At 40.3% G+C, this 25,865-nt stretch overlaps 1 protein-coding gene across 3 annotated transcripts in view; it reads right to left on the minus strand.

Annotated features, from left to right (window-relative positions):
• The window catches only part of SPAG1 (sperm associated antigen 1), a 97,781-nt gene that overhangs the window by 34,459 nt on the left and 37,457 nt on the right, over nucleotides 1-25,865 (minus strand). For all 3 annotated transcript variants that reach the window (XM_047783524.1, XM_047783525.1, XM_047783526.1), the window contains 3 exons: nucleotides 24,902-25,032; nucleotides 20,009-20,115; nucleotides 15,671-15,830 (listed from right to left, as the gene is read on the minus strand). In XM_047783524.1, coding sequence (XP_047639480.1) covers nucleotides 15,671-15,830; nucleotides 20,009-20,115; nucleotides 24,902-25,032 — 398 coding nt within the window. The remainder of the gene's footprint in view (nucleotides 1-15,670; nucleotides 15,831-20,008; nucleotides 20,116-24,901; nucleotides 25,033-25,865) is intronic.

The following is a 25,865-nucleotide window of genomic DNA, read 5'->3' on the forward strand; positions in this document are numbered from 1 at the left end:
GAATGGCCATCATTAATAAGTCCATAAATAACAAATGCTGGAGAGGGTGTGGAGAAAAGGGAACCCTCCTGCACTGTTGGTGGGAATGTAAGCTGGTACAACCACCGTGGAAAACAGTATGGAGGTACCTTAGAAATCTATACATAGAACTACCATATGACCCAGGAATCCCACTCTTGGGCATATATCCAGAAAAAAACTTTCCTTGAAAAAAACACATGCATTCATATGTTCATTGCAGCATTATTCACAATAGCCAAGACCTGAAAACAACATAAATGTCCACTGACAGATGAATGGATTAAGAAAATGTGGTATATATACACAATGGAATAGTACTCAGCCATAAAAAAGAACAAAATAGGAGTTCCCATCGTGGCTCAGTGGTTAACGAATCTGACTAGGAACCATGAGGTTGTGGGTTTGATCCCTGGCCTTGCTCAGTGGGTTGGGGATCCGGCGTTGCTGTGAGTTGTGGTGTAGGTTGCAGACACAGCTCAGATCCCGTGTTGCTGTGGCTCTGCGTAGGCCGGCGGCTACAGCTCCGATTCAACCCCTAGCCTGGGAACCTCCGTATGCCACGGGAGCGGCCCAAGAAAAGGCAAAAAGACAAAAAAAAAGAAAAGAAAAGAAAAGAAAAGAAATAATGCCATTTGCAGCAACATGGATGGAACTAGAGACTCTCATACTAAGTGAAGTAAGTCAGAAAGAGAAAGACAAATACCATATGATATCACTTATATCTGGAATCTAATATACAGCACAAATAAAGCTTTCCACAGAAAAGAAACTCATGGACTTGGAGAACAGACTTGGGGTTGCCAAGGGGGACGGGGAGGGATTGGGGTGGACTGGGAATCTGGGGTTAAGAGATGCAAATATTGCCTTTAGAATGGATAAGTAATGAGATCCTGCTGTATAGCACTGGGAACTATAACTAGTCACTTATGATGGAGCATGATAATGTGAGAAAAAGAATGTAGATATGTATGTGTGACTGGGTCACCTTGCTGTACAGTAGAAAATTGACAGAACACTGTAAACCAGCTATTATGGAAAAATAAAAAGCATTAAAAAAATAAAAAGATTACCTTGTTATAGTGATAAATCCCCAGATTGGACCCAGTAGAATTATTGGAGCAAGGCTCCAGTACTCTTCATCTGGTACCTGCTGCTCAAATCCCAGCCAGCATAAAAATGGATGGAGGCAGTCATCCTTGTCGTGGCTCAGCAGGTTAAGAATCTGACTAGTATCCATGAGGATGCAGGTTCGACTCCTGGCCTCACTCAATGGGTTAAGTTCTGGCATTGTCATAAGCTGTGGCTGGGATCTGACTTTGCTGACGCTGTGGTGTAGGCCAGCAGCTGTAGATCCAATTCCACCCCTAGCCTGGCAACAAACATAGGCCACAGGTGTGGCCCTAGAGAGAAAGAAAGAAAATAAAATGGATGGAAGCATAAATCAGTGTCAGGAGATATGATGGACAGCTAGTATTATTTTCTATTCCCTTGGTTATCCCCTCATGTCTAGCCAATTACCAAATAGCTGCCATTTATTTAGAACTTAATATGCATCAAGCCTTTACACACATTATCATTGTCCATTATCATTAATCCTCATACCACATATTATTCCCACATTACAAATGAAGCAAGGGCTGTACAGCAGAAATTGACAGAACATTGTAAATCAACTATAAACAAAAAGAAACAAGGGAGACACAAGGAAGAAGCTAGCATCCACTTAAGCACGGAGAGCTAGAAGGCAACATAACTGGGATTCAAATGAAATGCACTAAATGCAAAGCTCTGCCTCTTTCCTTAAGACTGAAATGCCCCTGGAACATTTACCTGCCAAGATAAGCAGAGGCCCAAATATGAAAGACCTGTGAGTCCTGTAGAGTATTCTGCTACCTGTGAGATAGTCCAGAGTTGTTGTTCAGGAGGTGGCTCCAAATGGAAATCAGAGGGGGCTTTGCCTAGAGACACTGACTTAGGAATTGCTGGCATAAGAAGGATCAGTGAAGTCTGGGTGTGGATGGAGTCACTGAGATCTTCCAAAGGATGCCTGAGAAATAAAATACTTAAAGGATAATCACAATCTCCAGTGAAGATGGAAGAGTACCTAAATATGAGAGAAAAAAACAGGAGGGTGTATTGCCTCAGAAACCAAGAAAAAATAGTATTTCAGGGAGAAAGGAGTCAACAATAACAAATATCAAAGATAGGAATGGCCAACAGTGTTGACCGCATAAGAATTAAGAAGAACCATTGGATCTAAAGACCACAAAGACTTCAGTGGCCTTGGGTGGGGTGGTTTGGGGAGCTGGTAGATATAAAAATCCTCAATGAAATACTAGCAAACTGAATCCAACAGCATGCTGAAAGGATTATATACCATGACCAAATGAAACTTACCTCAGGAACGGAAGAGTAATTCAACAAAAGGAAATCAATCTATGCAACACATGACGTGAATAAAACAATGGGGAAAAAAAACACATGATCATAAATGGCACTGAAAAGGAACACATGACGTGAATAAAACAACGGGGAAAAAAACCACATGATCATAAATGGCACTGAAAAGAAACTTGACAAACAGCCAACACTCTTTCTGAGTGATAAAAACCACTCAGAAAACTAGAAACAGAAGTAAAATTTCTCAACATGATAAAGCACCTTTATGAAAAAATCACAGCTAAAATCATATCCAATAGTAAAACCCTGAAAGCTTTCCCCTGAAGCTCAAGAATGAGACAAAGATACTATTTTCACTGTAGCTACTGAACATTATACTGAGAGTTGTAGCCTGATCAATTAGGCGAGAAAAAGAAGTAAAAGACATCCATATTGGAAAGGAAAAAATAAAACTATTTCTATTCACAGATGACATGATTATAAACAGACAGATTCTTTAGGTTCTATATTTGTATACTTTGTATATATAAATGCAGGTATATTCCCAAAAAATACAACCCCCCCCACACACACACACAAAAACCACTGCTAGAGCTCATAAGCAAATTCAGCAAAATTTCAGGATACGAGATCAACATATAAGAATGAGTTGTTTCCATATACAGTCAACAATCCTAAAAGAAAATTACAAGAACAATTCCAAAGGAATAAAATATTTAGGAATAACTTTAAACAAGGTGGTGAAAGACACTCAAAGCTATTAAACATTGCTGAAATAAATTAAATAAATGAAAAGGTATCTTCTTAATCATGGACAGAAAGACAATGTTAAAATATCAATACTATCAAAAAGGTCTACAGATTCAGCACCATCCCTATCAAAACTCCAGTCTTTTTGGTAGAAATGGAAAAGCTGACCCTCAAATTCATATGGAATTCAAGGGGCCTACAATAGCCAAAACAAACAACCTTGAAAAAGAAAAAACACAGGGCTTAGACCTCAGATTTCAAGAAAACCACAGTAATTAAAAGTGTGGGACTGACAAAAGGACAGGCACACAGACCAATGAAACAGAGAGTCCAGAAATAAACCCATACATGTATGGCCAACTGATTTTTTTTAAGGTAAAATATGTTTTAGTTTCTATCAAATGCAAATCAATGTGAGAGTACAATGAAGCTTCTAAAAACCACAGATATGGACCATGTCAGTCAGTCCATCACTCAGTTGTTGGTTTGTTTGTTTTGAGGTATAGCTGATTTACAGTATTATATTTCAGGTGTACAAAGTGATTCGCAATTTTTAAAGATTATGCTCCACTTATACTTACTATAAAATAGTGCCTCTATTCCTTGTGCTGCATGTACTAGTAGCTTGCTTACTTTATACACAGTAGTTTCTACCTCTTAATCCCCCTACCCCCCCCCTTCCCTCTCCTCTCTAGTAACCACTAGTTTTCTTTTTTTCTTTTATTTAGGGCCACACTTGCAGCATATAAACATTCCCAGGGTAGGGGTTGAATTGGAACTACAGCTGCTGGCCCATGCCACAGTCACAGCAATGCCAAATCTGAGCCGCTTCTGTGACTTAGGCCACAGCTCATGGTAATGCCAGATTGTTAACCCACTGACTGAGGTCAAGGATCAAACCTGCGTCCTCATGGATACTAGCAGGGTTTGTTTCCACTGAGCTACAGCAGGAACTCTAACACTTCACTTCTTTTTATGGACAAATAATATTCCATCGCATGGATAGTATCACATTTTTTCTTTATCCAGTAATCAGCTGATGGACATTTGGGTTCTTTCCACTTTGGGGCTATTATGAATAATGCTTCTATGACCATTCAGTATAAGTATTTTTAGTGTGTTTATGTGTGTGTGAGAAAATATGTTTTTAATTTTCTTGGTTATATACCTAGGAGTGGAATGAATACTGGGTTATATTGCAACTCTATGTTTGACTTCTAGAGGAACTGTGAGACTGTTTTCCAAAGTGGCTGTGCCATTTTATATTCCCAGCACAATTAATCATCAGAGAAGGGCAAATCAAAACCACAATATCACCTCACAACCATCAGAATGGCTATTATCAAAAAGACCAAGCCCAAAACAAAAACAAAAACAAAGAAAAAAACCCCTGTGGGTGCAGCCCTAAAAAGACAAAAAAAAAAAAAAGATAACAAATAACAAGTGTTAGTGAAGATGTGGAGAAAATGTACCTTTGTGCACTGTTTGTGGGAATGTCATTAAAGCCAGTATGGAAAACAGTACAGAGGTTCTCAGAAAAATTAAACATAGAGCTACTGTATGATCCAGCAATTCCACTCCTGGGTATTTAACCAAGGAAAACAAAAACATTGCTTAGAAAAAAAAAAAAAATCTATGTTCATTGCAGCATTATTTATAATAGCCAAGGTATGGAAGCAACTAAGTCCCCATCAGCAGATGAGTGGATAAAATATTGTGGTATATGTATATACACACATGTGCAAATATATACACAGTGGAATTTTACTCAGCCATGAAAAAGAATGAAATCTTGCCATTTGTGACAACGTGGATAGACGTAGAAGGTATTACGCTTAGTGAAATAAGTCAGACAGAAAAGCAAATGGTGTATTATTTCACTTATATGTGGAATGTAAAACACTAATGAACAAACATAATAAAACAGAAACAGTCATAGATTCAGAGAACGGGTGGTTGCTTGAGGAGAAGGAGCTGAAGGGAGGAGAGAAAAAGGTGAGAGGAAGAGATACAAACTTCCAGTGGAAAAATAAATGAGTCACATATATGAAAAGTACAGTGAGGAGAATATAGTCAATAATTACATTTTCATATGGTGACAGATCATAACTAGATTTACTGTGGTGATCATTTTAAAATGTATAGAAACATGGAATCACTACGTTGTATAACAGGAACTAATATATTGTTGTAGATCAATTATACTTCAAAACCAAGTAAACAAACTAATAGAAAAAAAGATCAGCTTTGTGGTTACCAGAGTAGGGAGAGAGGGGAGGAAGAAGAGGATAAAGGCGGTCAATAAGTAGAAATCCCTGGAGTTCCCGTTGTGGCTCAGTGGTTAACGAATCCAACTAGGAACCATGAGGTTGCAGGTTCGATCCCTGGCCTCGCTCAGTGGGTTAAGGATCCTGCATTGCCTTGAGCTGTGGTGTAGGTCGCAGACTCGGCTCAGATCCCGCGTTGCTGTGGCTCTGGCGTAGGCTGGCAGCTACAGCTCCGATTAGACCCCTAGCCTGGGAACCTCCATATGCTGTGGGAGCGGCCCTAGAAATGGCAAAAAGAGAAAAAAAAAAGTAGAAATCCCCAGTTATGAGAAATAAGTACTAGCGATGATAAACACAATAAACATAATTAATGCTATTATATATTACATACAAAAGGTAAGAGAATAAACCCTAAGAGTTCTCATCATAAGGAAATTTCTATTTTAAAAAGTTTGTATCTATATGAGATGATGGATGGTTTCTAAACTTACTGTGATAATCATTTCATGATGTATGTAAGTCAAATCATTATGCTGTATCTCTTAAACTTTATACAGTACTGATATCAATTATATCCCAATAAAACTGGAAGAAAAAAAAGGAATAAAGTACTGATACTGATATATACTGCAACATGGATGAACCCTGAAAATATTATGCTAAGTGAGAGAAGCCAGACACAAAGGACCACATATTGTATGATTCCACTGACATGAGAGATTCAGAATAGGCAAATCCAGAGAGACAGAGAGTAGATGAGTGGTTGCCAGGGGAAAAGGAAATGGTGATGCCTGCTAATGGGTACGGGATTTCTTTTTGTGATGATGAAAAATGTTCTGGAATTAGACAGTGATGAGGGGTGTGCAATCTTATGAGTATACTAAAATCCATTGAATTTATAAAGGATGAATTTTGTGACATTTGAATTACATCTCATTTTTTAAAAGAGTGCTTATTTTACCTTACCATGGATAACAAAAAATATTTTTCCCCCATCTTGACCAATATGATGGGAGAAGACAAAAGATTCTATATTTAATTTTCATCTTTTTATTAGCAAGACAAAATATGTTGATCATTTAATTTCTTCATTAGTGATTTATCTGTTGACACACTTTGCTCATTTTAGTTTTAGGGTCTTTAACGTTGTCTTACTATTTTGTAAAAACTCTTCAGATTACAAGGTCATTAACCCCTTCTATTTTCCTAATTTGTCATTTGCCTTTTAATTTTTTTTATGGCACCTGGCTTCTACACGTTTTTCATTTTTGCATAATCGAAATCATTCACTTTCTCTTTATGATTTTGTCTATTCTTTTAACACTTTGAAACTCTATCTTTCCCCTTTACTGATCCCACAAATTCTAGGACAAGAGAAATATTCCTCTGTATTTTCTTCTTCTGTTTGCTAGTTAATTTTCTTATACTTCATTTTTTAAGTGAGGAATAAGCAACAACACTACAGGGGAATCTAGATGCTTATTTTCCTGTGATGGCCCCTTCTAGATGTGCTCTACCCGGGAAGAGAAAATAGAAGGGAAGATCCCGAGAAAGCCCATGAACCCAAACCCCAGCCTGGCAAACAGGCAGGTGTTTCTTCTGCATCCTTGGAAGGACAGGTAAAGAAAGTCTTATCTCAGTACCTGACACAGAGTAGGTGCTCAGTAACTGTCAGCTGTTAAATTAAATCCTTTGGTTATGTTATACCTCAGTCTGGATGAACTGGGCCTGGCCAACCCAAATGGAGCCCGCGGGGGAGCAGCATGATCCGCGCAGGTTAGAACACGCGAATGGCCGCATTTTCCCACAGTCTTCAGGGCTCCATACCTCATACCTCATAATGACTGAGAATTCTTTCTCAGAATGTGGCGAGATGGGGACCCACAGGCAGAGTCCAACTTGATAACCTCCCTCTGGGCTCTCACATTATTTTCCTAAAAGTGACTTGCATTTCTCCTGTCTTGTCCAAAGCTCCAGGACCTCTTTTTACATGTCACATAACAATGGCACTTGGGTGGAGGTGAACATGAGATGGTTCCATTGATCTTATTTCATCTTAAAAGGACCACTTCTGGGAGTTCCCGTCATGGCGCAGTGGTTAACGAATCTGACTAGGAACCATGAGGTTGCGGGTTCGGTCCCTGCCCTTGCTCAGTGGGTTAACGATCCGGTGTTGCCGTGAGCTGTGGTGTAGGTTGCAGACGCGGCTCGGATCCGGCATTGCTGTGGCTCTGGCGTAGGCCGGTGGCTACAGCTCCGATTCAACCCCTGGCCTGGGAACCTCCATATGCCTCGGGAGCGGCCCAAGAAATAGCAACAACAACAAAAAAAAGACAAAAAAAAAAGGACCACTTCTGGTCTTCCAGCCATTCACTCTACCTAATCTTCATTTGCTTTCCTGATAAAAAGGAACTAACTTGTCTTAAATTTTATATTCTTCCTATCAGGACACGTGTTTTCTGAGCCTTCATATCTTTATATGTTACCTGATCTGTAAAATAATTATTGGGAGGCATGAATGACAGGGTCAGAAAGGATTCTCTTAAAGTTCTGGCTACTTGCAGATCTGAATGGGACTACGGCTTCTCTATGGAACTTACCTTAGGGACACCTACTTGACTCCAAGAGAAACGTATCCACCTGTTAAGTGATGCTACACTACAGCACTTCTCAGATTTTTAATCATGAAAGTGTGTTCATTTTTTTTTTCCTGTTCATCTCTATTAGGAAGGAGGGGAATTTTAGTATATTTTTTGAGATATAACTGACATACAGCATTGTGTAAGCTTAGGTTTTACAATGTGGTGATTTGATACACATATCCATTACAAAATGATGACCACAATAAGGTTACCTAACACATCCAATTACCTCATAGAACTACTTTTTGGTTGGTAATAGCAATATTTAAGATATACTCTCAGCAGCTTTCAGGTATGTTAACTATGCTGTGTATCTGATCCCCAGAACTTATTCATTTTATAGCTGGAAGTATATACCTTTGACCAACTTTTCCCCAGTACCCCAAGTCCTCAGCCCTGGGCAACCACCATTCTACTCTCTATTATTAAGAATTTGGTTTTTTAAAGATTCCTCATGTAAGCGAGACTATACAGTATTTGTCTCTGTCTGACTTATTTCACTTAGCCATAATACACTCAAGGTCCATCCATGCTGTCAAAAGTGGCAGGAATTCCTTTCTTTTTATGGCTGAGTAATATCCCCCCCCCCCCGCCCCCGTGTGTGTGTGTGTGTGTGTGTGTGTGTGTGTGTGTGTGTGTGTGTGTGTGTGTGTAACACTTTCTTTACTTATTCTTTGATGGAGATTTAGGTTATTTCCACATCTTGGCTATTGGGAATAATGTTGCAATGAATGCTGGATAGCTCTCTGAGAGTGATTTCATTTCTTTTGGACATACACCCAGAAGTGGGATGGCTAGATCATATGATAGTTCTGTTTTTAATTTTTTGAGGAACCTCCGTGCTATTTTCCACAGTGGCTGCATTTCCAAAGCACGCAAGAGTTCCCTTTTCTCCACCCTTGCTGACACTTGTGAAATCTCTCATCTTTTGACCATAATCATTCAAACAAGTGTGAGGGGATACCTCACTGTGATTTGATTTTCATTTCCCTGATCATTACTGATGTTGAGCACCTTTTCTTGGACCTGCTGGCCATTCGAATGTCTTCTTTGGAAAAATGTCCCAAAGTTCCTCTGCTTATTTTTTAATCAAAACTGATCATACTAGTTTTTAACTTGCTTGCTTCTCAACATTGATTCAGCCTCTGACTAAGAGTTCTTGATACAATATCAGTGAGCACAAGAGTAGAAAAGCACTAAATTATACCTGTTTCTTTTTAGGGGCACACCTGCAGCATAAGGAGGTTCCCAGGCTAGGGGTGGAATTGGAAGCTGCAGCTGCTGGCCTGTGCCATGACCACAGCAATGCCAGATCTGAGCAGCACCTGTGACCTATGGTGCAGCTTGTGGCAATGCCAGATCCTTAACCCACTGAATGAGGCCCAAGGATCCAACCCGCATCCTCATGGATGGTAGTCAGTTTCTTAATCCACTGAGCCACAATAGCAATTCCTACACCCATTTCTTTGACAGTGTAGCCTGGTGATGTTCAGCCTGGTTTTTTATAGAATTTATACTTTCTTAGTTGGCTTCCAATTTTAAGAGATAGACTTTGGAATCTCAAAGATTTGGAGCTATATCTTAACCATATGACTTATAAACTGTGCAAATGTGGCAAATAACCTAAGCTTCCACTGCCTAATCTATAAAAGTATGGCTAGTTACAGCATCCATGAGGATTAAATGAAATAACCTATGTAAAGCACTTTCATAGTTCTTGGAGTTCCCGTGATGGTGCAGTGGTTAAGGAATCCAACTAGGAACCATGAGGTTTCGGGTTTGGTCCCTGGCCTTGCTCAGTGGGTTAAGGATCCGGCATTGCCATGAGCTGTGGTGCAGGTCGCAGACTCGGCTTAGATCCCACGTTGCGGTGGCTGTGGTGTAGGCCGGCAGCTACAGCTCTGATTGGACCCCTAGCCTGGGAACCTCCATATGCCACAGGAGCAGCCCTATAAAAGGAAAAAAGACAAAAAAAAAAAAAAGGCACTTTCATAGTTCTTGAAATACGCTAAAATTTCCAAAAAAAGTAATGAGAAGAGTAGTTTCTGTCCAGACAGAGTAACATACTCCACCCTGTCTCTCACACTGAATGCAACTAAAAACCCAGGATAGAATTCACAGAGCAGTGAGAGGAGGGCACTGAAGAGTAAACGGTAGCAGGCTGATTGGCGAAAGGAACTAGAATTTGAAATACCCCCCAAACAGCAGTGAGTTTCTCACTGTTCTTTCCTCTGATGTCTCCTAGCCTGGATCAAAGGGAGTCCAATACCCAGAACTGTGCACTCGGTATAGACAGAAAGGGCTTCAGCAGATGCCCTCTATCATTTCTCTAAGGCAAAGAGAGAGTTGGCCCCACTGGGGGAAATACCCCATTTCTTTCTATTTGCTTGCTTTGTTTTTCCTTCCTCTCCAATCCAAGCTCCCAGGCAACCCTTGAGCAGCAGCAGTAGCGGGAGCAGCCAAGTAGATACCTAAAACTTTGAGGGAGAGGAACTCTTATCTCTGGTCAGATAGATTGTCTCAAGAATAACTGCACTGCTTTTTTTCCCCTCTCTCTCATCCTCTTGCTGAGGAATCCCGGAGGCACACAGTCATGGGAAGTATACAGCAGAATTGAAGTGAGCCTTTCTAGCCAGAGGAAGAGGAAGGGAAGCCTCTGGGAGCCAGAAAGAGTAGGCAAGAATCACAGAGAGGAGGGAACTCAAGAAAACAACTGCATAATGTATGTGAAATGAGCTCACACTTCAGATGATCCATATGCATAACTTTTTTTTTCTTTTTACTGTCTCACCTGTGACACATGGAAGTTCCTGGGAAAGGGGTCACAGCCAGAGCAACGCCGGGTCTGAGCTGCATCTGCAACCCACACCACAGCTTGCAGCAATGCCAGATCCTTAACCCACTCAGCAAGGCCAAAGACCAAACCTGCATCCTCATAAACACTATGTTGGGGTTTTTTTGTTTGTTTGTTTTTTGCTTTTTAGGGCTGCACCTTCGGCATATGGAAGTTACCAGGCTAGGTGTTAATTTGGAGCTACAGCTGCTGGCCACAGCCACAGCAATGATGGATCCAAGCCACATCTCACGGCAACACCAGATCCTTAACCCACTGAGTGAGGCCAGGGATCAAACCCATGTCCTCACGGATCCTAGTCGGGTTCGTTAACTGCTGAATCCTTTGAAGAGAACTTCTATGTAGGGTTCGGGTTCTTAACTCGCTGACACACAACAGGCACTCCCATGTTCATAAATTTGACCCTAAACATTATACCAAAAATTTTGAGAAGTGAATTACAGAGGAAACCATTGCCCTGTCCCCAGCTGATCATGGGGTGGTACACGGCGGGACCAATCCAAATAGAGCTGCAAAGGTTCTGAAACTAAACTAACATTAGAACCATAGTCCATAAAAGTCGGGTAGGAAAACTGTTACCCAAACTATATAAAAAATATAAAAACTCTATCTCAAGGAAAAAAAAAAAAAAAAAAAAGAGTTCTCTTGTGGCTCAGATGGTTAAGGATCCCATGTTTTCACTGCAGTGGCTTGGGTTGCTGCTATGGTGCAGGTTGGAGTCACGGCTTAGAAACTTTGATATGCTGTGGGCATAGCCAAATTTATATACATATAATATAAATAAATGCACACACACATACATATATATATACATATTTATATGTATATATATAGATATATAAAAACTCTCAAAATTCAATAAGATAACAACCCAGGAGTTCCCTCATGTTCCAGCAGTTAAGGATCTAGCCTTGTCACTGCTATGGTGCAGGTTCAGTCCCTGGTCTGGGACCTTCTGCATGCTGCAGGCATGGCCAAAATAACAACCCAATTTAAAAAACTGGTAGAATAATTTCAACAGGTACTTCACCAAAAATGATATAGACATGACAAATAAGCACATGAAAAGATGCTCAATATCATCAGCCATTAGTAAAATGAAAATTAAGACCACAGTGACAAGCCACCATACACCTAATAGAATGGCTAAAAATACTTCTTTTTTTCTTTTTTTTCTTTTTGTCGTTTTTGCCTTTTCTAGGACTGCTTCTCACGGCATATGGAGGTTCCCAGGCTAGGGGTCTAATCAGAGCTGTAGCCATCGGCCTACACCAGAGCGAGCCGCATCTGCAACCTACACCACAGCTCACGTCAACGCCAGATCCTTAACCCACTGAGCAAGGCCAGGGATCGAACCCGCAACCTCATGGTTCCCAGTCAGATTCGTTAACCACTGCGCCACGACAGGAACTCCTAAAAATATTTTTTTAAATAAAATACTGAATGCTGGCAACAATGTGAAGCTGCTAGAACTTGCATGTGTTGTTAACGGGAATGCAAAATTGTACAGCTCCCCCTGCCCCCAATGATTAGACAGTACAGCCATTCTAGAAAAGTTAACAGTTTGCACTTTTTAAAAATAAAGTTAAACATATACTTGCCATGTTACCCAGCAATCCCAATCTTGGTATTTACCCTAGAGAAATGAAAACATACGTTCACCCAAAACCCTGTGCATAAATGTTAATAAGTATTATATATATTATATGTTTATAAGTATTATATTATGTTAATAAGTATTATATATAATACTATTATATATTATATATTCATAAATACCAAATACTGGAAAAAAATCCTAATGTCCTTGAAGAAATGAAGGGATAAACAAATTTCGATGTATCCATATAATAGAATACTACTCGGTAATAAAAAGGAATGAACCCAAGATACGTGCAGCTACATGAATGAATCTCAGTGACATTTTGCTAAGTGAAGGAAGCTGCTCTCAAAAGTTACATATTCTTGGAGTTACTGTCGTGGCTCAGTGGTTAACGAATCCAGCCGGGAACCATGAGGTTGTGGGTTCAATCCCTGGCATCGCTCAGTGGGTTAAGGATCCAGTGTTGCCGTGAGCTGTGGTGTAGGTCACAGACGTGGCTCGGATCCCGTATGGCTGTGGCTGTCCAATAGCTCTGATTAGACCCCTAGCCTGGGAAACTCCATATGGCATGGGAGTGGCCCTAAAAAAGGCAAAAAGACCAAAAAAAAAAAAAAAAGTTATTCTCTGATTCTATTTACATGGCATTCTGGAAAAGGTAAAACTATAGGAAGAGAGAACAGATCAGTGGTTTCCAAGGTTGAAATGAGGAAGGGTTTGGCTAAAAAGAAAGGAAAAAGGAGTTTCTGGTGTGATGAAATTGTTCCTGACTGTGGCAGCAGTGGTTACATGAAATTATACACAAGTTCAACTGTATGCCACTATACATAAATTTTTAAAATAAATTAAAATAGTACAGTTTATACTATATCTTGCTCCAGATAAGATTAAAATGATTTCCTTTAAGAGTAAGATGCTTGGCTAATTATCTTAAGCTAAACATAAACCCTAAGAAAAACACTGGCTGCCAGAGCTCACTTAAAAGGCGAGCCTCAATCCCTGAGAGCTGTTTACCTTATTTTCCCCTCTTTTTATCCTTCTGATGCTCTCTCTGCCTTTCCCCACTCTCTCTGGTGCTCTATTTTATGTCTCCTCTTCTCTCTCTTTTCTCTCATCATGCTTTTGTTTTTATCCTAGCTTAACAGATCATATTTTATTTTTATTTATTTATTTTTGTGTGTGTGTCTTTTTTTTTTTTTTGCCTTTTCTAGGGCTGCCCCAGTGGCATATGAAGGTTCCCAGGCTAGGGGTCCAATCCGAGCTGTAGGTTTGTCCAATCAGAGCTATAGATTTGTCCAATCAAACCTACACCACAGCCACAGCAACACCAGATCCGAGCCGCGTCTGCAACCTACACCACAGCTCACGACAATGCCGGATCCTTCACCCACTGAGCAAGGCCAGGGATTGAACCTGCAATCTCATGGTTCCTGGTCGGATTCGTTAACCACTGAGCCACAACAGGAACTCCAACACATCATATTTTAATCTGAGGTATACAGTTTACACTATATTTACCATTGAAAAATAAAGTTATACTCCTTTTTTTTTAATTGACTGTATTGAACATTTTCTATTTCTCTCTCAAAGTTAAAATATTCTGTCAAATTACCTGTGAATGATTTCCAAAGTTGACATTTCCCCCTTAATTGCTCAGGAGCTCTCAAGAAAAAAGAAAAACTTCTCCCCCCCTCCACCTCCACCCCAGTCAAGTGAAAAGGCAGATCTTTTTCCTTAAGGCTGATATAACTTTCCTTGTTTTATATTATGAAAATTAAGCTCTACATAGTCTAGATTATTTTTAATTACATCAAAAGTGAAATTGCATATTGAAAAAATTTTTTGAGGAGCATGCATAGCAATTTTCCAACAGCACATTCATTTTTAGGTAAACAGCCCCTGGGAAGCCGACACATTTGCTGCAACCAAAGAGCTACATAGAAAAGGATCATTTACGAGACTGTTTAAGCTTAACTTGCAAATGGTTGGTTTCACATGGATATAGCCATTTACATTTAAGAATAATAATCATGAATTGAGCACTAGAAAAGACGTCAGATTAAGAAGAAAAATGCATTTGGGAGTTTATACTAAGAAAAAAACTTTGGACTTCCCATTGTGGCTCAGTGGGTTGAGAACCCAACATAATGTCCTGGAGGATGTGGGTTTGATACCTGGCCTCTCTCAGTGGGTAAGGGGTCTGGTGCTGCCACAAGCTGGGGCGTAGGTTGCAGATGAAGCTTGGATCTGGTATTGCTGTGGCTGTGGTGTAGGCCAGCAGCTGCCGCTCAGATTCAGCCCCTAGCCAAGGAGCTTCCATATGCATATGCCACAGGTGTGGCTGTAAAAATGAAAAAAAAGAAAAGAAAAAAACTTTAACAAGACTTATTGTGGTGACCAATTCACTATAAATATATAAATTTATGATACATGTATATATATATTATATATTTAATATAAATATAAATATATTTATATTTAAAATAAATATATAATATATATTTGATATAAATATATTTAAAATAAATGTATAATATATATTTGATTAATATATTTCTTTTAAAATACATATATACTCTCTTTGCTATCCTATATTTATATTCACTAACTCTCTTCTTTGATCTCCTATACATTCTCTTTTTTCTCTTAATCTCTATCTATCTCTTCTCTATTTTTTTCTTTTTTTAGCCACCCTGCTGCATATGGAGTTCCTGGGCCAGGAATCAGATCCAAGTCACAGTTGTCACCTAAGCCACAGCTGTGGCAACACTGGGTCCTTGAACCCAGTGACCCTGGCTGGGGACTGAATCTACATCTTGGAGCTGCAGAGATGATGACAGTGATCCCCTTGTGCCACAGCAGGAACTCCGATATATACAAATGTTGTGTCATTATGTTGTATACCTGAAACTAATATAATGTTATACATTGGTTATACCTCAATAAGAAAATAATAGAAAAAATATGAGCTGTATGAAGAAAAAGGTTAAGGAAAAACCTGCTTGTGGATTTACAAGGTAAAGGCTAGAAAAAGATTGGTAGACTAAGAATTTCTGTACGAGTAGAAAATTTGACCAGCCGATTATATAACAAAACAGGGTTTTTTTGCATAAACCAAAGAGAAAAGATATTTTACTCTTATCTCCACTGCCGTCTTCAGGTTTTCTTCCACTGCCCTTTTCATCTTCATCTTCTGAGTTTTCGATTTCCTGAATCATCATCCTTTTCCCCTTGGTTTGAGCCTTAGATGCAGGTTCAGAAATTTTCAGATCTCTTTCAACCTCTGACAAGGTTTTCTGCAACATAATCACCACATTAAAGACAACGTTTTCCTTTAATAAAAAGTAGAACCATTCTTGCAGGTAAGACTATGAAGATATTAAAAAATGAATAGAGATAACCAAAAAGTGAATAAAGACTTCTTATGGTGGCTTTTTTTGTTGTTTTTTTTTTTTTGCTTTTCAAACAACTTCATTGCTTTGTCTGATTATACATGTCCATTGTAAAAACTTACAGCTTTAGTAAATATAAAAAAAGGAAGGAAAAAAAATCATCTGAAATCCTGCCACTTGGATAAACTATGATGGTCTGATGATCATCTTTCTAGATATGTTTGTATGCACATGCACACACAAATATACAATTATACAAACTGAAGCATAGTACACATTTTTAATAGTAATACTGAAAGTTCTATATTTTATGCCAAATAGAATTGAAAAAAAAAATCTAATCATCTTCTTTTCTCATTTTAAACAATTATGTATAACTGACATAAACCACACCTACTTAAGTGTATCAGTTAAATTTTTTTTATTGGTTTTTTTTTGGCTGTACCTGAGGCATATGGAAGTTCTTGGGCAAGGGATTAAATCCAAGCTGCAGCTGCAGTTTACACTACAGCTGCAGCAACATGGGATCCTTAACTCATTGCATGGGCTGGGGATTGAATCCATGCTGCCATAAAGACAATGCTGGATCCTTAACCCACTGCACCGCAGTGGGAACTTCAAAGTTAATATGCTCTGACATAATAGTAAACACAGCCATCGTTCCCAAACGTTTCTTTTTATCTATTATACTTCTCTTTGGCTTGACCCTGCAATCACTCCTTCTGCCATGATAGATTAATCTGCATTTTCTAGGATTGTATATAAGCAGAATCATACTGAATGTACACGTTTTGTCTCGCCTTTTTTACTCAGCATAATTATTTTGAAATTCATGTTGTTGTACCTATTAGTTGATTCCTTTTTACCGCTTGGTAGTTTTCTATTAGAGGAATGTAAAATAATCTGTTTATTTATTCACTTGTTGATGGACATTTTAGGCTGTTTTCAGAAAGCCATCATGAACATTTGGGCATAAATCTTTTTTTTTTTTTTTGCCTTTTCTAGGGCCACACCCACAGCATATGGAGGTTCCCAGGCTAGGGGTCAAATCGGAGCTGTAGCCACCCGCCTACACGAGAGCCACAGCAATGTGGGATCCGAGCCTCATGTGCAACCCACACCACAGCTCATGGCAATGCTGGATCCTTAACCCACTGAGCAAGGCCAGGGATGGAACCCGCAACCCCATGGTTCCTAGTGGGATTCGTTAACCACTGAGCCACAACGGGAACTTGGGCATAAAACATTATGTGGACACATACTTGCAATTTTCTTTGGAAATACTAGGAGCGGAATAACTGGGCCGTGCGGTCAGCATATGATTTTGTTTAAATTTTTAAGAAACTGTCAAACTATATTCCAAAGCAATGGGATCATTTTCCCAAGAGTTTCAGTTCCTCCACATCCCCACCAATACTTGGTATGGTCAATCATTTTAGTTTGAGCTGTTCTACTAAGTTCGTAGTGATATCTTGTGTGGTTTTAATTTACATTTCTCTGGTGCCTAATGATATTGAACATCTTTTTCACGTGCTTATTTTCCATTCACGTATCTCTTTTAGTGAAGTGTCTGATCAAATATTTGTTCATTTTTCATCAGCCTGCTTGTTTTCTTATTACTGAGTTGTGAGAGTTCTGAATGTATTCATGATACAGGCCCTTTGCAAATTTCTTCTTCCAGACCGTGGCTTGTCTTTTTATTCTTCTGATAGTATCTTTCAAAGAACAAAAGTTTTTAACTCTGATGAAACCCAATTATCGGCTTTTTATGGATTATTATGCTCCTGTGTCATATCTAAGGAATATTTGTCTCATCCAAGGTCATAAAGATTTTCTGTTTCCTTCTAGAATTTTTATATTTTAAGTTTTAAATTAAGATGTATGATCCACTTTAAGTTAATCTTTACATAAGATTAAGAAAAATGCATTTGGTTACAGCCTAAAAGTTAATATGTAAACATGAAATTGGGTGGGATAATGAAATTAAAGGTGACTTTCCTTGTTTCAAATTTTTTCCTTTAGGAGTTCCCTGGTGGTGCAGCAGGTTAAGGATCCAGAGATGTCACTGCTGTGGCTTGGGCCACTCCTATGGCACAGGTTTTATTCCTGGCCTGGGAACTTCCACATGTGCAGGCATAGCCCAGAGATAAAAATTAAAAAATTAAAATTAAAAAATTTTTAAATAAATTTTTTCTTTTAAAATATTATAATGCTAACTTTTCAATAAACATACCATTATTAAAAAGAAATATATTTGTGACTTCTGACAATAACAACAATACCAAAAAAAAAGAAATACTATGGGGACAAGCTGTGTTCCTAAGCTGGGCCCTAAACCTAATCCACTGAAATGCTGACTTGACAAATGCAGCTGATGCAGCAGGGACATTAGCTGCCACTCAGAGAGGGTGACAGAGATAACCTCAAAGGTCTATGTGGAACTGTGACAACTTATTGGTAGAAGACAGTTCTCCGTGGGTTTCCCACGTCTGAATAAATGTGAAAGGAGGAACTAAACCACCTTCGTTCTAGACGATTTGTACTGAGAACAGCCGTGGGAAATAGAGAGTATTTCCCTTCAGAGGAAAGAGGTTTGTTTGCTTTCCTGCACAATCATGTTACCCTCTGGAACAGAGGTTGGGCAGGTTTTGCTTGGATCCCATTACAAAAGATGGGGGTTGGGTTTTTTAAATCTGGGATTCCTCAGCTGTGACACGACCTCATGGAGTGTGCAGCACCCATCTGGCCCTTCTGCACTGCCCCCACTGGAACTTGGGGGCCAGGGTAAGTGATGTGAATTTTTTTTTTTTTTGTCTTTTTGCCTTTCCTAGGACTACTCCCGCGGCACATGGAGGTTCCCAGGCTAGGGGTCTAATCGGAGCTGTTGCTGCCGGCCTACACCACAGCCACAGCAATGTGGGATCTGAGCTGCATCTGCGAACCACACCACGGCTCACAGCAACACCAGATCCTTAACCCACTGAGCAAGGCCAGGGATCGAACCTGCAACCTCATGGTTCCTAATCGGATTCGTTAACCACTGCACCATGACAGGAACTCTTAAATTGTTGTGAAATTGAAGCTCATTGGCTGGTCATGTTGTGAGTACCAAAGTCCTTTGTATCAGACCCAGGAGTCTTGTGTATTCTCCTAGGCTGTCTTGCTAATTTCTAAGGAAGGTAAAGTCTCAGACCCTTCACGGTTCTTGACACTTACGTCTACTCTTCAAGCGTTAACACAGATCCCCTAAGTGCATATCTGAGTGAGTTTACTGTCAAGGATGCTGTGCTTGCAGTGCAATCACAGAGGGAAACACAGTTTTATTCTCATCAAGCTCATGTCTAATCCTACCTAGGAAACCTCTGCACCACTCAACCCATGAAATGAAATTATCTCAAAGAACGGAACAGCCTACAATGCTAGGCAATTATTTGTCCTTTGGGAGCAGGTTTATGATTTGAGAGCCTGCTTTCAGAGTTCCCGTTGTGGCACAGCAGAAACAAATCTGACTAGTAACTATGAAATGTGGGTTCGATTTCTGGCCTCGTTCAATGGGTCAGGGATCCAGCATTGCCATGAGATGTGGTGTAGTTCGAAGACGTGGCTCAAATCCTGCGTTGCTGTGGCTGGCAGCTGTAGCCCTGATTCAACCCCTAGCCCGAGAACCTCCATATGCCATGAGTACAACCCTAAAAAGCAAAAAAAAAAAAAAAAAAAAAAAAAAAGCCTGCTTTCTTCCACTTCAAAAAGATAGTAGCACTTCAGGGCATCTGAGATATACCAGCTTTTGTTTTTGGCTGCCCCACAATATATGGAGCTCCCAGGACAGGGATCAGATCCAAGCTGCAGCTGTGGCAATGCCGGATCCTTAACCCACTGTGCCGGGCCAGGGATTGGATCTGTGTCCCAGAGCTTCCAAGATGCTGCCAATTCTGTTGCGACACTACGGGAGCTCCAAGATATACCTACTTCTTAAAGCTGTGTCCTAATCTTCATTTATTCAACAATATTGCTATCATTTTAATACAAACATAGAAATAGAAAACAACAGATTTAGGTAAGGTATTACTTTCTGGACTTACTTTGGCCAACTCATTAGCAGGTTCAACAGCCAGTACTTTATTCAAATCTTCTATAGCTTCCTGGAGCTTGTTTTGATGTTTATAGGTAGTGGCACGGCGCAGAAGTGCTGAAAATTAACCAAAATAAGTTATTTTTTTTTAACACATGGCATTAGGATAATAATATATTTTTCAAATGGAATAATACGTATAGCACAGAACAGCTTAGGATCCAATGATGCAAACCACACCCACTTTTTTTGTCTTTTTACAGCTACATCTGAAGCAGATGGAAGTTCCTAGGCCACAGGATGAATCAGAGCTGCAGCTGAGGCCTGGGCCACAGCCACAGCAACCCTGGATCTGAGCTGCATCTGTGACCCATGCCATGGCTTGTAGCGATGCTGGATCCTTAACCCCATGAGCAAGGACAGAGATCGAAACCAAATTCTTACGGATACTACAGTTGGGTTCTTAACCCAGTGAGCCACAACAAGAACTCCTACACTCATTTTCATATTGTTGCAAATACAGAAAATGCTGCCAAGGTAAGCAGAAGAGGCTGCATCAGCCAACTGTCCCCTCTAAAAACCTGGTCCTCTGGCAGCCCCTCTAAGGGCTAAGAGATCCACACCTCGATCCTTCAGTGGCACCATGCTGTGCTGCAAAACTAGGAAGCTTTTCACTAAACAGCAACATTTTCCTCCTTGTAGCCATCACTAGTATTTTGCCAATTAATGAAACAAATTTAGTATAGTACTGATGAGCATCTGACTCAGAATATGGGTCATTAGTGAAGTCTTGATGGCAATTTCTAAAATTATTTTATTTTATTTTTGTCTTTTGAGGGCTGCACCCGCAGCATATGGAGATTCCCAGGCTGGGGGTCTAATCGGAGCTGTAGCCACTGGCCTACGCCAGAGCCACAGCAACGCCAGATCCAAGCCATGTCTGCAACCTACACCACAGCTCATGGCAATGCCGGGATCTTTAACCCACTGAGCAAGGCCAGGGATTGAACCTGCAACCTCATGGTTCCTAGTCAGATTCATTTCCGCTGAGCCACAACGGGAACTCTCTAAAATGATTTTAGAAGGAGATATTTCACACAGGGAATTGAAGGAATCCTGATGATTAAAGTCAGCTAAGATCAGAAACTGAGCACTATAGGAGTTCTCTGGTGGCCTAGCAGCTAAGGATCTGGCATCATCACTGCTATGGCTCAGGTTTGATCCCTGGCCTGAGAACTTATGCATGCCATGGGCGCAGCCAAAAAAAAAAAAGGTAATTTCTATCAGTTTTGTTTTTTATAAGTTACAGTGTCTAATTTGACAATGTTTTAATACTGAAATGAATGTCTTCCTGGTCCCATCATTATTAATTACAGAACAAGAGAATTTTGTGTGGAATAAGCCATGATTTTGGAGAGCATCAGGCTCGGTAAAATTCTGAAGAGTGACAAATTTAACATACTATTTTTAAACATAAATTTGACTAATTTGATTTTGGTCTCTATTAGAATGACCCATGAAAGTCTAAAGGATAAATATAATCAAAATTGCAGCACTACACTTTAAGTTTAGCTATTACTATTACTGTTCAGATTTCAGAAGAGAATATCTATAAAGAAATATTCATAACATAACAATTACTATTTTAACTTTTTTTTTTGCCTTTCTAGGGCCACACCCATGGCATATGGAGGTCCCCAGGCCAGGGGTCAAATCTGAGCTACAGCCAACTGGCCACAGCCACAGCAATGCAGCATCTGAGCCTCGTCTGCAACCCACAGCACAGGCCACGGCAATGCCAGATCCCCAACCCACAGGGCGAGGCCAGGGACTGAACCCACAACCCCATGGCCACTAGCCAGATTTGCCTCTGCCATGCCACAACGGGAGCTCTTTGAACTCTTTTTTTTAATGGCCACAACAACACAGCCTATGGAAGTTCCTAGGCCAAGGATCAAATATGAGCCGCAGCTGCTACCTATGTCACAGCTGCGGCTGAGCCAGATGCTTTAGCCTACTGTGCCAGGCCAGGGATGGAACCTGTGCCTCTGCAGCAACCTGAGTCACGGCAGTTGGGTTTTTAACCTGCTGTGTCACAGCAGGAAATCCTATTCTTTAAAACTTTTCGGAGTTCCCGTCGTGGCGCAGTGGTTAACGAATCCGACTAGGAACCATGAGGTTGCGGGTTCGGTCCCTGCCCTTGGCTCAGGGCAGGGTTAATGATCCGGCGTTGCCGTGAGCTGTGGTGTAGGTTGCAGACGCGGCTCGGATCCCACGTTGCTGTGGCTCTGGCGTAGGCCGGTGGCTACAGCTCGATTTGACCCCTAGCCTGGGAACCTCCATATGCCGTGGGAGCGGCCCAAGAAATAGCAAAAAGACAAAAACAAAAAAAACAAAAAAACTTTTGATTTTGGAAATAATTTTAGATTTATAGAAGGTTGCAAAGGGGATACCAATAGTTCTCATATACCCTCACCCAGTTTTCCCAAATGCTAACATTTTATGTAACTATAGTACCTTCGCCAAAACTAAGAGGTTGAAATTGGAACAATACTGTTAACTAGAGGCTGCCTTTGGATTTTACCAATTTTTCCACTAATGTCCTTTTTCTGCTCCAGGATGTGATCAAACATTACATTGCATTTAGAAATACTTTTTGAGTAAAAAGTAAACTTGAAAAGGAAGACATTTATCAATTTGCAAAAATACAAGGCTCCTTAATGTTTTATGGTCATTCTGATGACTAGACTGGGCTCTGTCAAATCTGTGATCCAAACAGGGAAGATTCTGGCGCTTAAGAAATTACTCAAACAGGGAAGAATGAAAACAGGAAACCATTCTACCGGCAGAAGAGTAGCACAGAGGTTGGACATGGGCTCTGGAGTCTCATCTGATGTCGAGCCCTGGCTTTGCCATTTAGTAGCTGTGCAATCGTGGGTGAGTTGTTCAATCTTTTTATGCTTCAAGTGTTCTTTTGAAAAGTGAGTGTGCTAATAATAGTACCTGCACATTTATTAAGCTGTTGTGAAAATAGCTCATGTACAACACGACACAGGGCCTGGTACAGTGGAGCTGTGGGCCCATCAGGAGATCATAAAACCTTTACCAGGCACCTGCCTCAAGTGGGGAGCCCAGTCATACTCTACGACAGAGACCAAGTACAGGCACAGGAGACCCTTACTGGGGAGAGAAGGGCCATCCATGACAATGACAGTCAGGCTGATGCATCAGGATCCCCTTTCAGCATATCCATGGTTTCTGCCCACTCATGTCTGCAGGCAGGTGAAAAAATTCAGTGTTTATCTGGATGCATAAATATTTAAAGACTTAAAATGAGTCTATTACAATTTATGCCATGTGCTTTGGGGATGACTCCTAGACAACGTGCATTTAATTTAAAATGTCTGTGAGGGAATTCCCATCGTGGTTTGGTGGTTAAAAAATCCAACTAGGAACCATGAGGTTGCAGGTTCGATCCCTGGCCTCGCTCAGTGGGTTAAGGATCCAGCATTGCAGTGAGCTGTGTTGTAGGTCACAGATGTGGCTCGGATCCTGAGTTGCTGTGGCTCTGGTGTAGGCCGGTGGCTACAGCTCCGATTAGACCCCTAGCCTGGGAAACTCCATATGCCACAGGTGCGGCCCTAGAAAAGACAAAAAAAAAAAAAAAAAAGTCTGTGGACATCTAGGTGGAAAAGGCCACAAAGCAGTGGGTAAAAAGTTCTAGAGCCCTAGTGTGGATTTATTAATAAATATCCTTCGTTGCCGTGAGCTGTGGTGTAGGTTGCAGACGCAGCTCGGATCCGGCGTTGCTGTGGCTGTGGTGTAGGCCAGTGGCTACAGCTCCAATTCGACCCCTAGCCTGGGAACCTCCATATGCCATGGGAGCGGCCCAAGAAATGGCAAAAAGACAAAAAAAAAATATATATATATATATACCAAAAAATCCATATTAAATTGTACTTAAATTTACTTTTGGGATAAAAGATAGGGTTTAATAAACCGGTTACAAAAAGATAAATACTGTATGATTTTATTTATATGAAGTATCTAGAATAATAAAAAGAAATCATAAAGACAGACTGTACACTGATAGTGGTCAGAGGCTGGGTTGGGGGTGTATGTGGAGAGAATAGGGCTATTATATAATGTGTACACTTTTAAGACTAAAAAAATTCTGGAGAGAGTAGACGGCTAGCAGTGCTGACTGCAAAACAATATGAATGCACTTAATACCACTGAACCACACACTTAATCATTAAGATAGTAAATTTTCATTATGTGAATCTTACCACAATTAAAAAAAATTGAAAGAAAAAAAAAAAAACACCGCAGTTCAAATGCAAGCGTGAGATATTTCTTTAAAGACACATGTACCCTGGGAGTTCCCTTCGTAGCTCAGTGGTTAACAAACCTGACTAGGATCCATGAGGACGCAGGTTTGATTCTTGGCCTCGCTCAGTAAGCTGTGAGCTGAGCAGTTGGTTCAAGTTGCTGTGAGCTGTGGTGTAGGTTGCAGACATGGCTGTGGTGCAGGCCGGCAGCTGTGGCTCTCATTCAACCCCTAGCCTGGGAACTTCCATATGCCTCAGGTGTGGCCCTGAAAAAAAAAAAAAAGGCAAAATAACAATAACAACAAAACCCCCCAAAAACCCACATGTACCATTTATTCAGTCATCTGGGATGATTAGCTACTTTTTCGCTACAGATAATTAGGAACTGAAATTCCAAGTTAAACTTGAATTAAAAGTAACTTCAATTCATGTTTAGATCATCATTCACATACATAGAAATTAGAGTCTATTTGGAATATTTATAGTGTAAACATGAATGTCTACAATTGGTCTTTAACAGACCCTGCTGCAAATTGAAAGGCATTCTATGAATATTTTCTTTTTTTTTTTACCCTTCAAGTTTCCAGGTTCTAACTGCAAGACCTTTTCACAATCCTGAAAAGCGCTGTTCCAGTTCTGCAGTTTGAGTTCTGCTTGAGCGCGGTTATTATAGGCAGCCACTGTGGGAAGCACCGATATGCTCCTGCAAAAGAGACACTTACTGGTACAAGCAGATGGGAGGGAAAATAAGATAGAGAAACTCTGCTGAATTTGGAAAACAGAGCTCATGTTATGCGTGAACTGCGTCCCCCAAAATTCATATGGTGAAGTCCTTATCCCTCACACCTCAGAAGAGAACTCGACTTGGAAACAGTCTTCATTTTTCATATTTTTATTTTTTGCATTTTAGGGCTGCACCCATGGCATATGAAGGTCCCCAGGCTAGGGGTCGAACTAGAGCTACAGCTACCAGCCACAGCCATGCCAGATCCAAGCCACATCTTGACCTACACAAGAGCTCAGGGCAACACCAGATCCTTAACCCACTGAGCGAGGCCAGGGATCGAATCAGCCTCCTCATGGTTACAGGATGGGTTTATTTCTGCTGAGCCACAACAGGAACTCCTGGAGATAGTCTTTAAAGAGATGCTAAGTGAAAATGAGGTCATGAAGGTGGTCCCTAATCTAATATGACTGATGGCTTTATATAAAAGAGGAGATTAAGACATATACATGCTCAGAGGAGAGATCACTTGAAGACACAGAGAGAAGATGGCCATTTGGAAGCCAAGACGACAGACCTCCAAAGAAAACCCTGCAGACACCTTGATCTCAGACTTCTAACCTTCAGAGCGATGAGAAATTAAATTTCTAATATTTAAGCCACTCGGGCTGTGGTGAATTGTATGGCAGCTCCAGAAAACTAATATAGCCTGCTTCATCAAAAGTAGTAATCTACAATTCCATAAACTAAAATTTACTGAATATTTTTTGGCTGCACTGTGGCATATGGAAGTTCAGAGGACAGGGATTGAA

Source organism: Phacochoerus africanus, chromosome 6 (assembly GCF_016906955.1).
Source record: "Phacochoerus africanus isolate WHEZ1 chromosome 6, ROS_Pafr_v1, whole genome shotgun sequence".
Taxonomy (NCBI): Eukaryota; Metazoa; Chordata; class Mammalia; order Artiodactyla; family Suidae; genus Phacochoerus; species Phacochoerus africanus.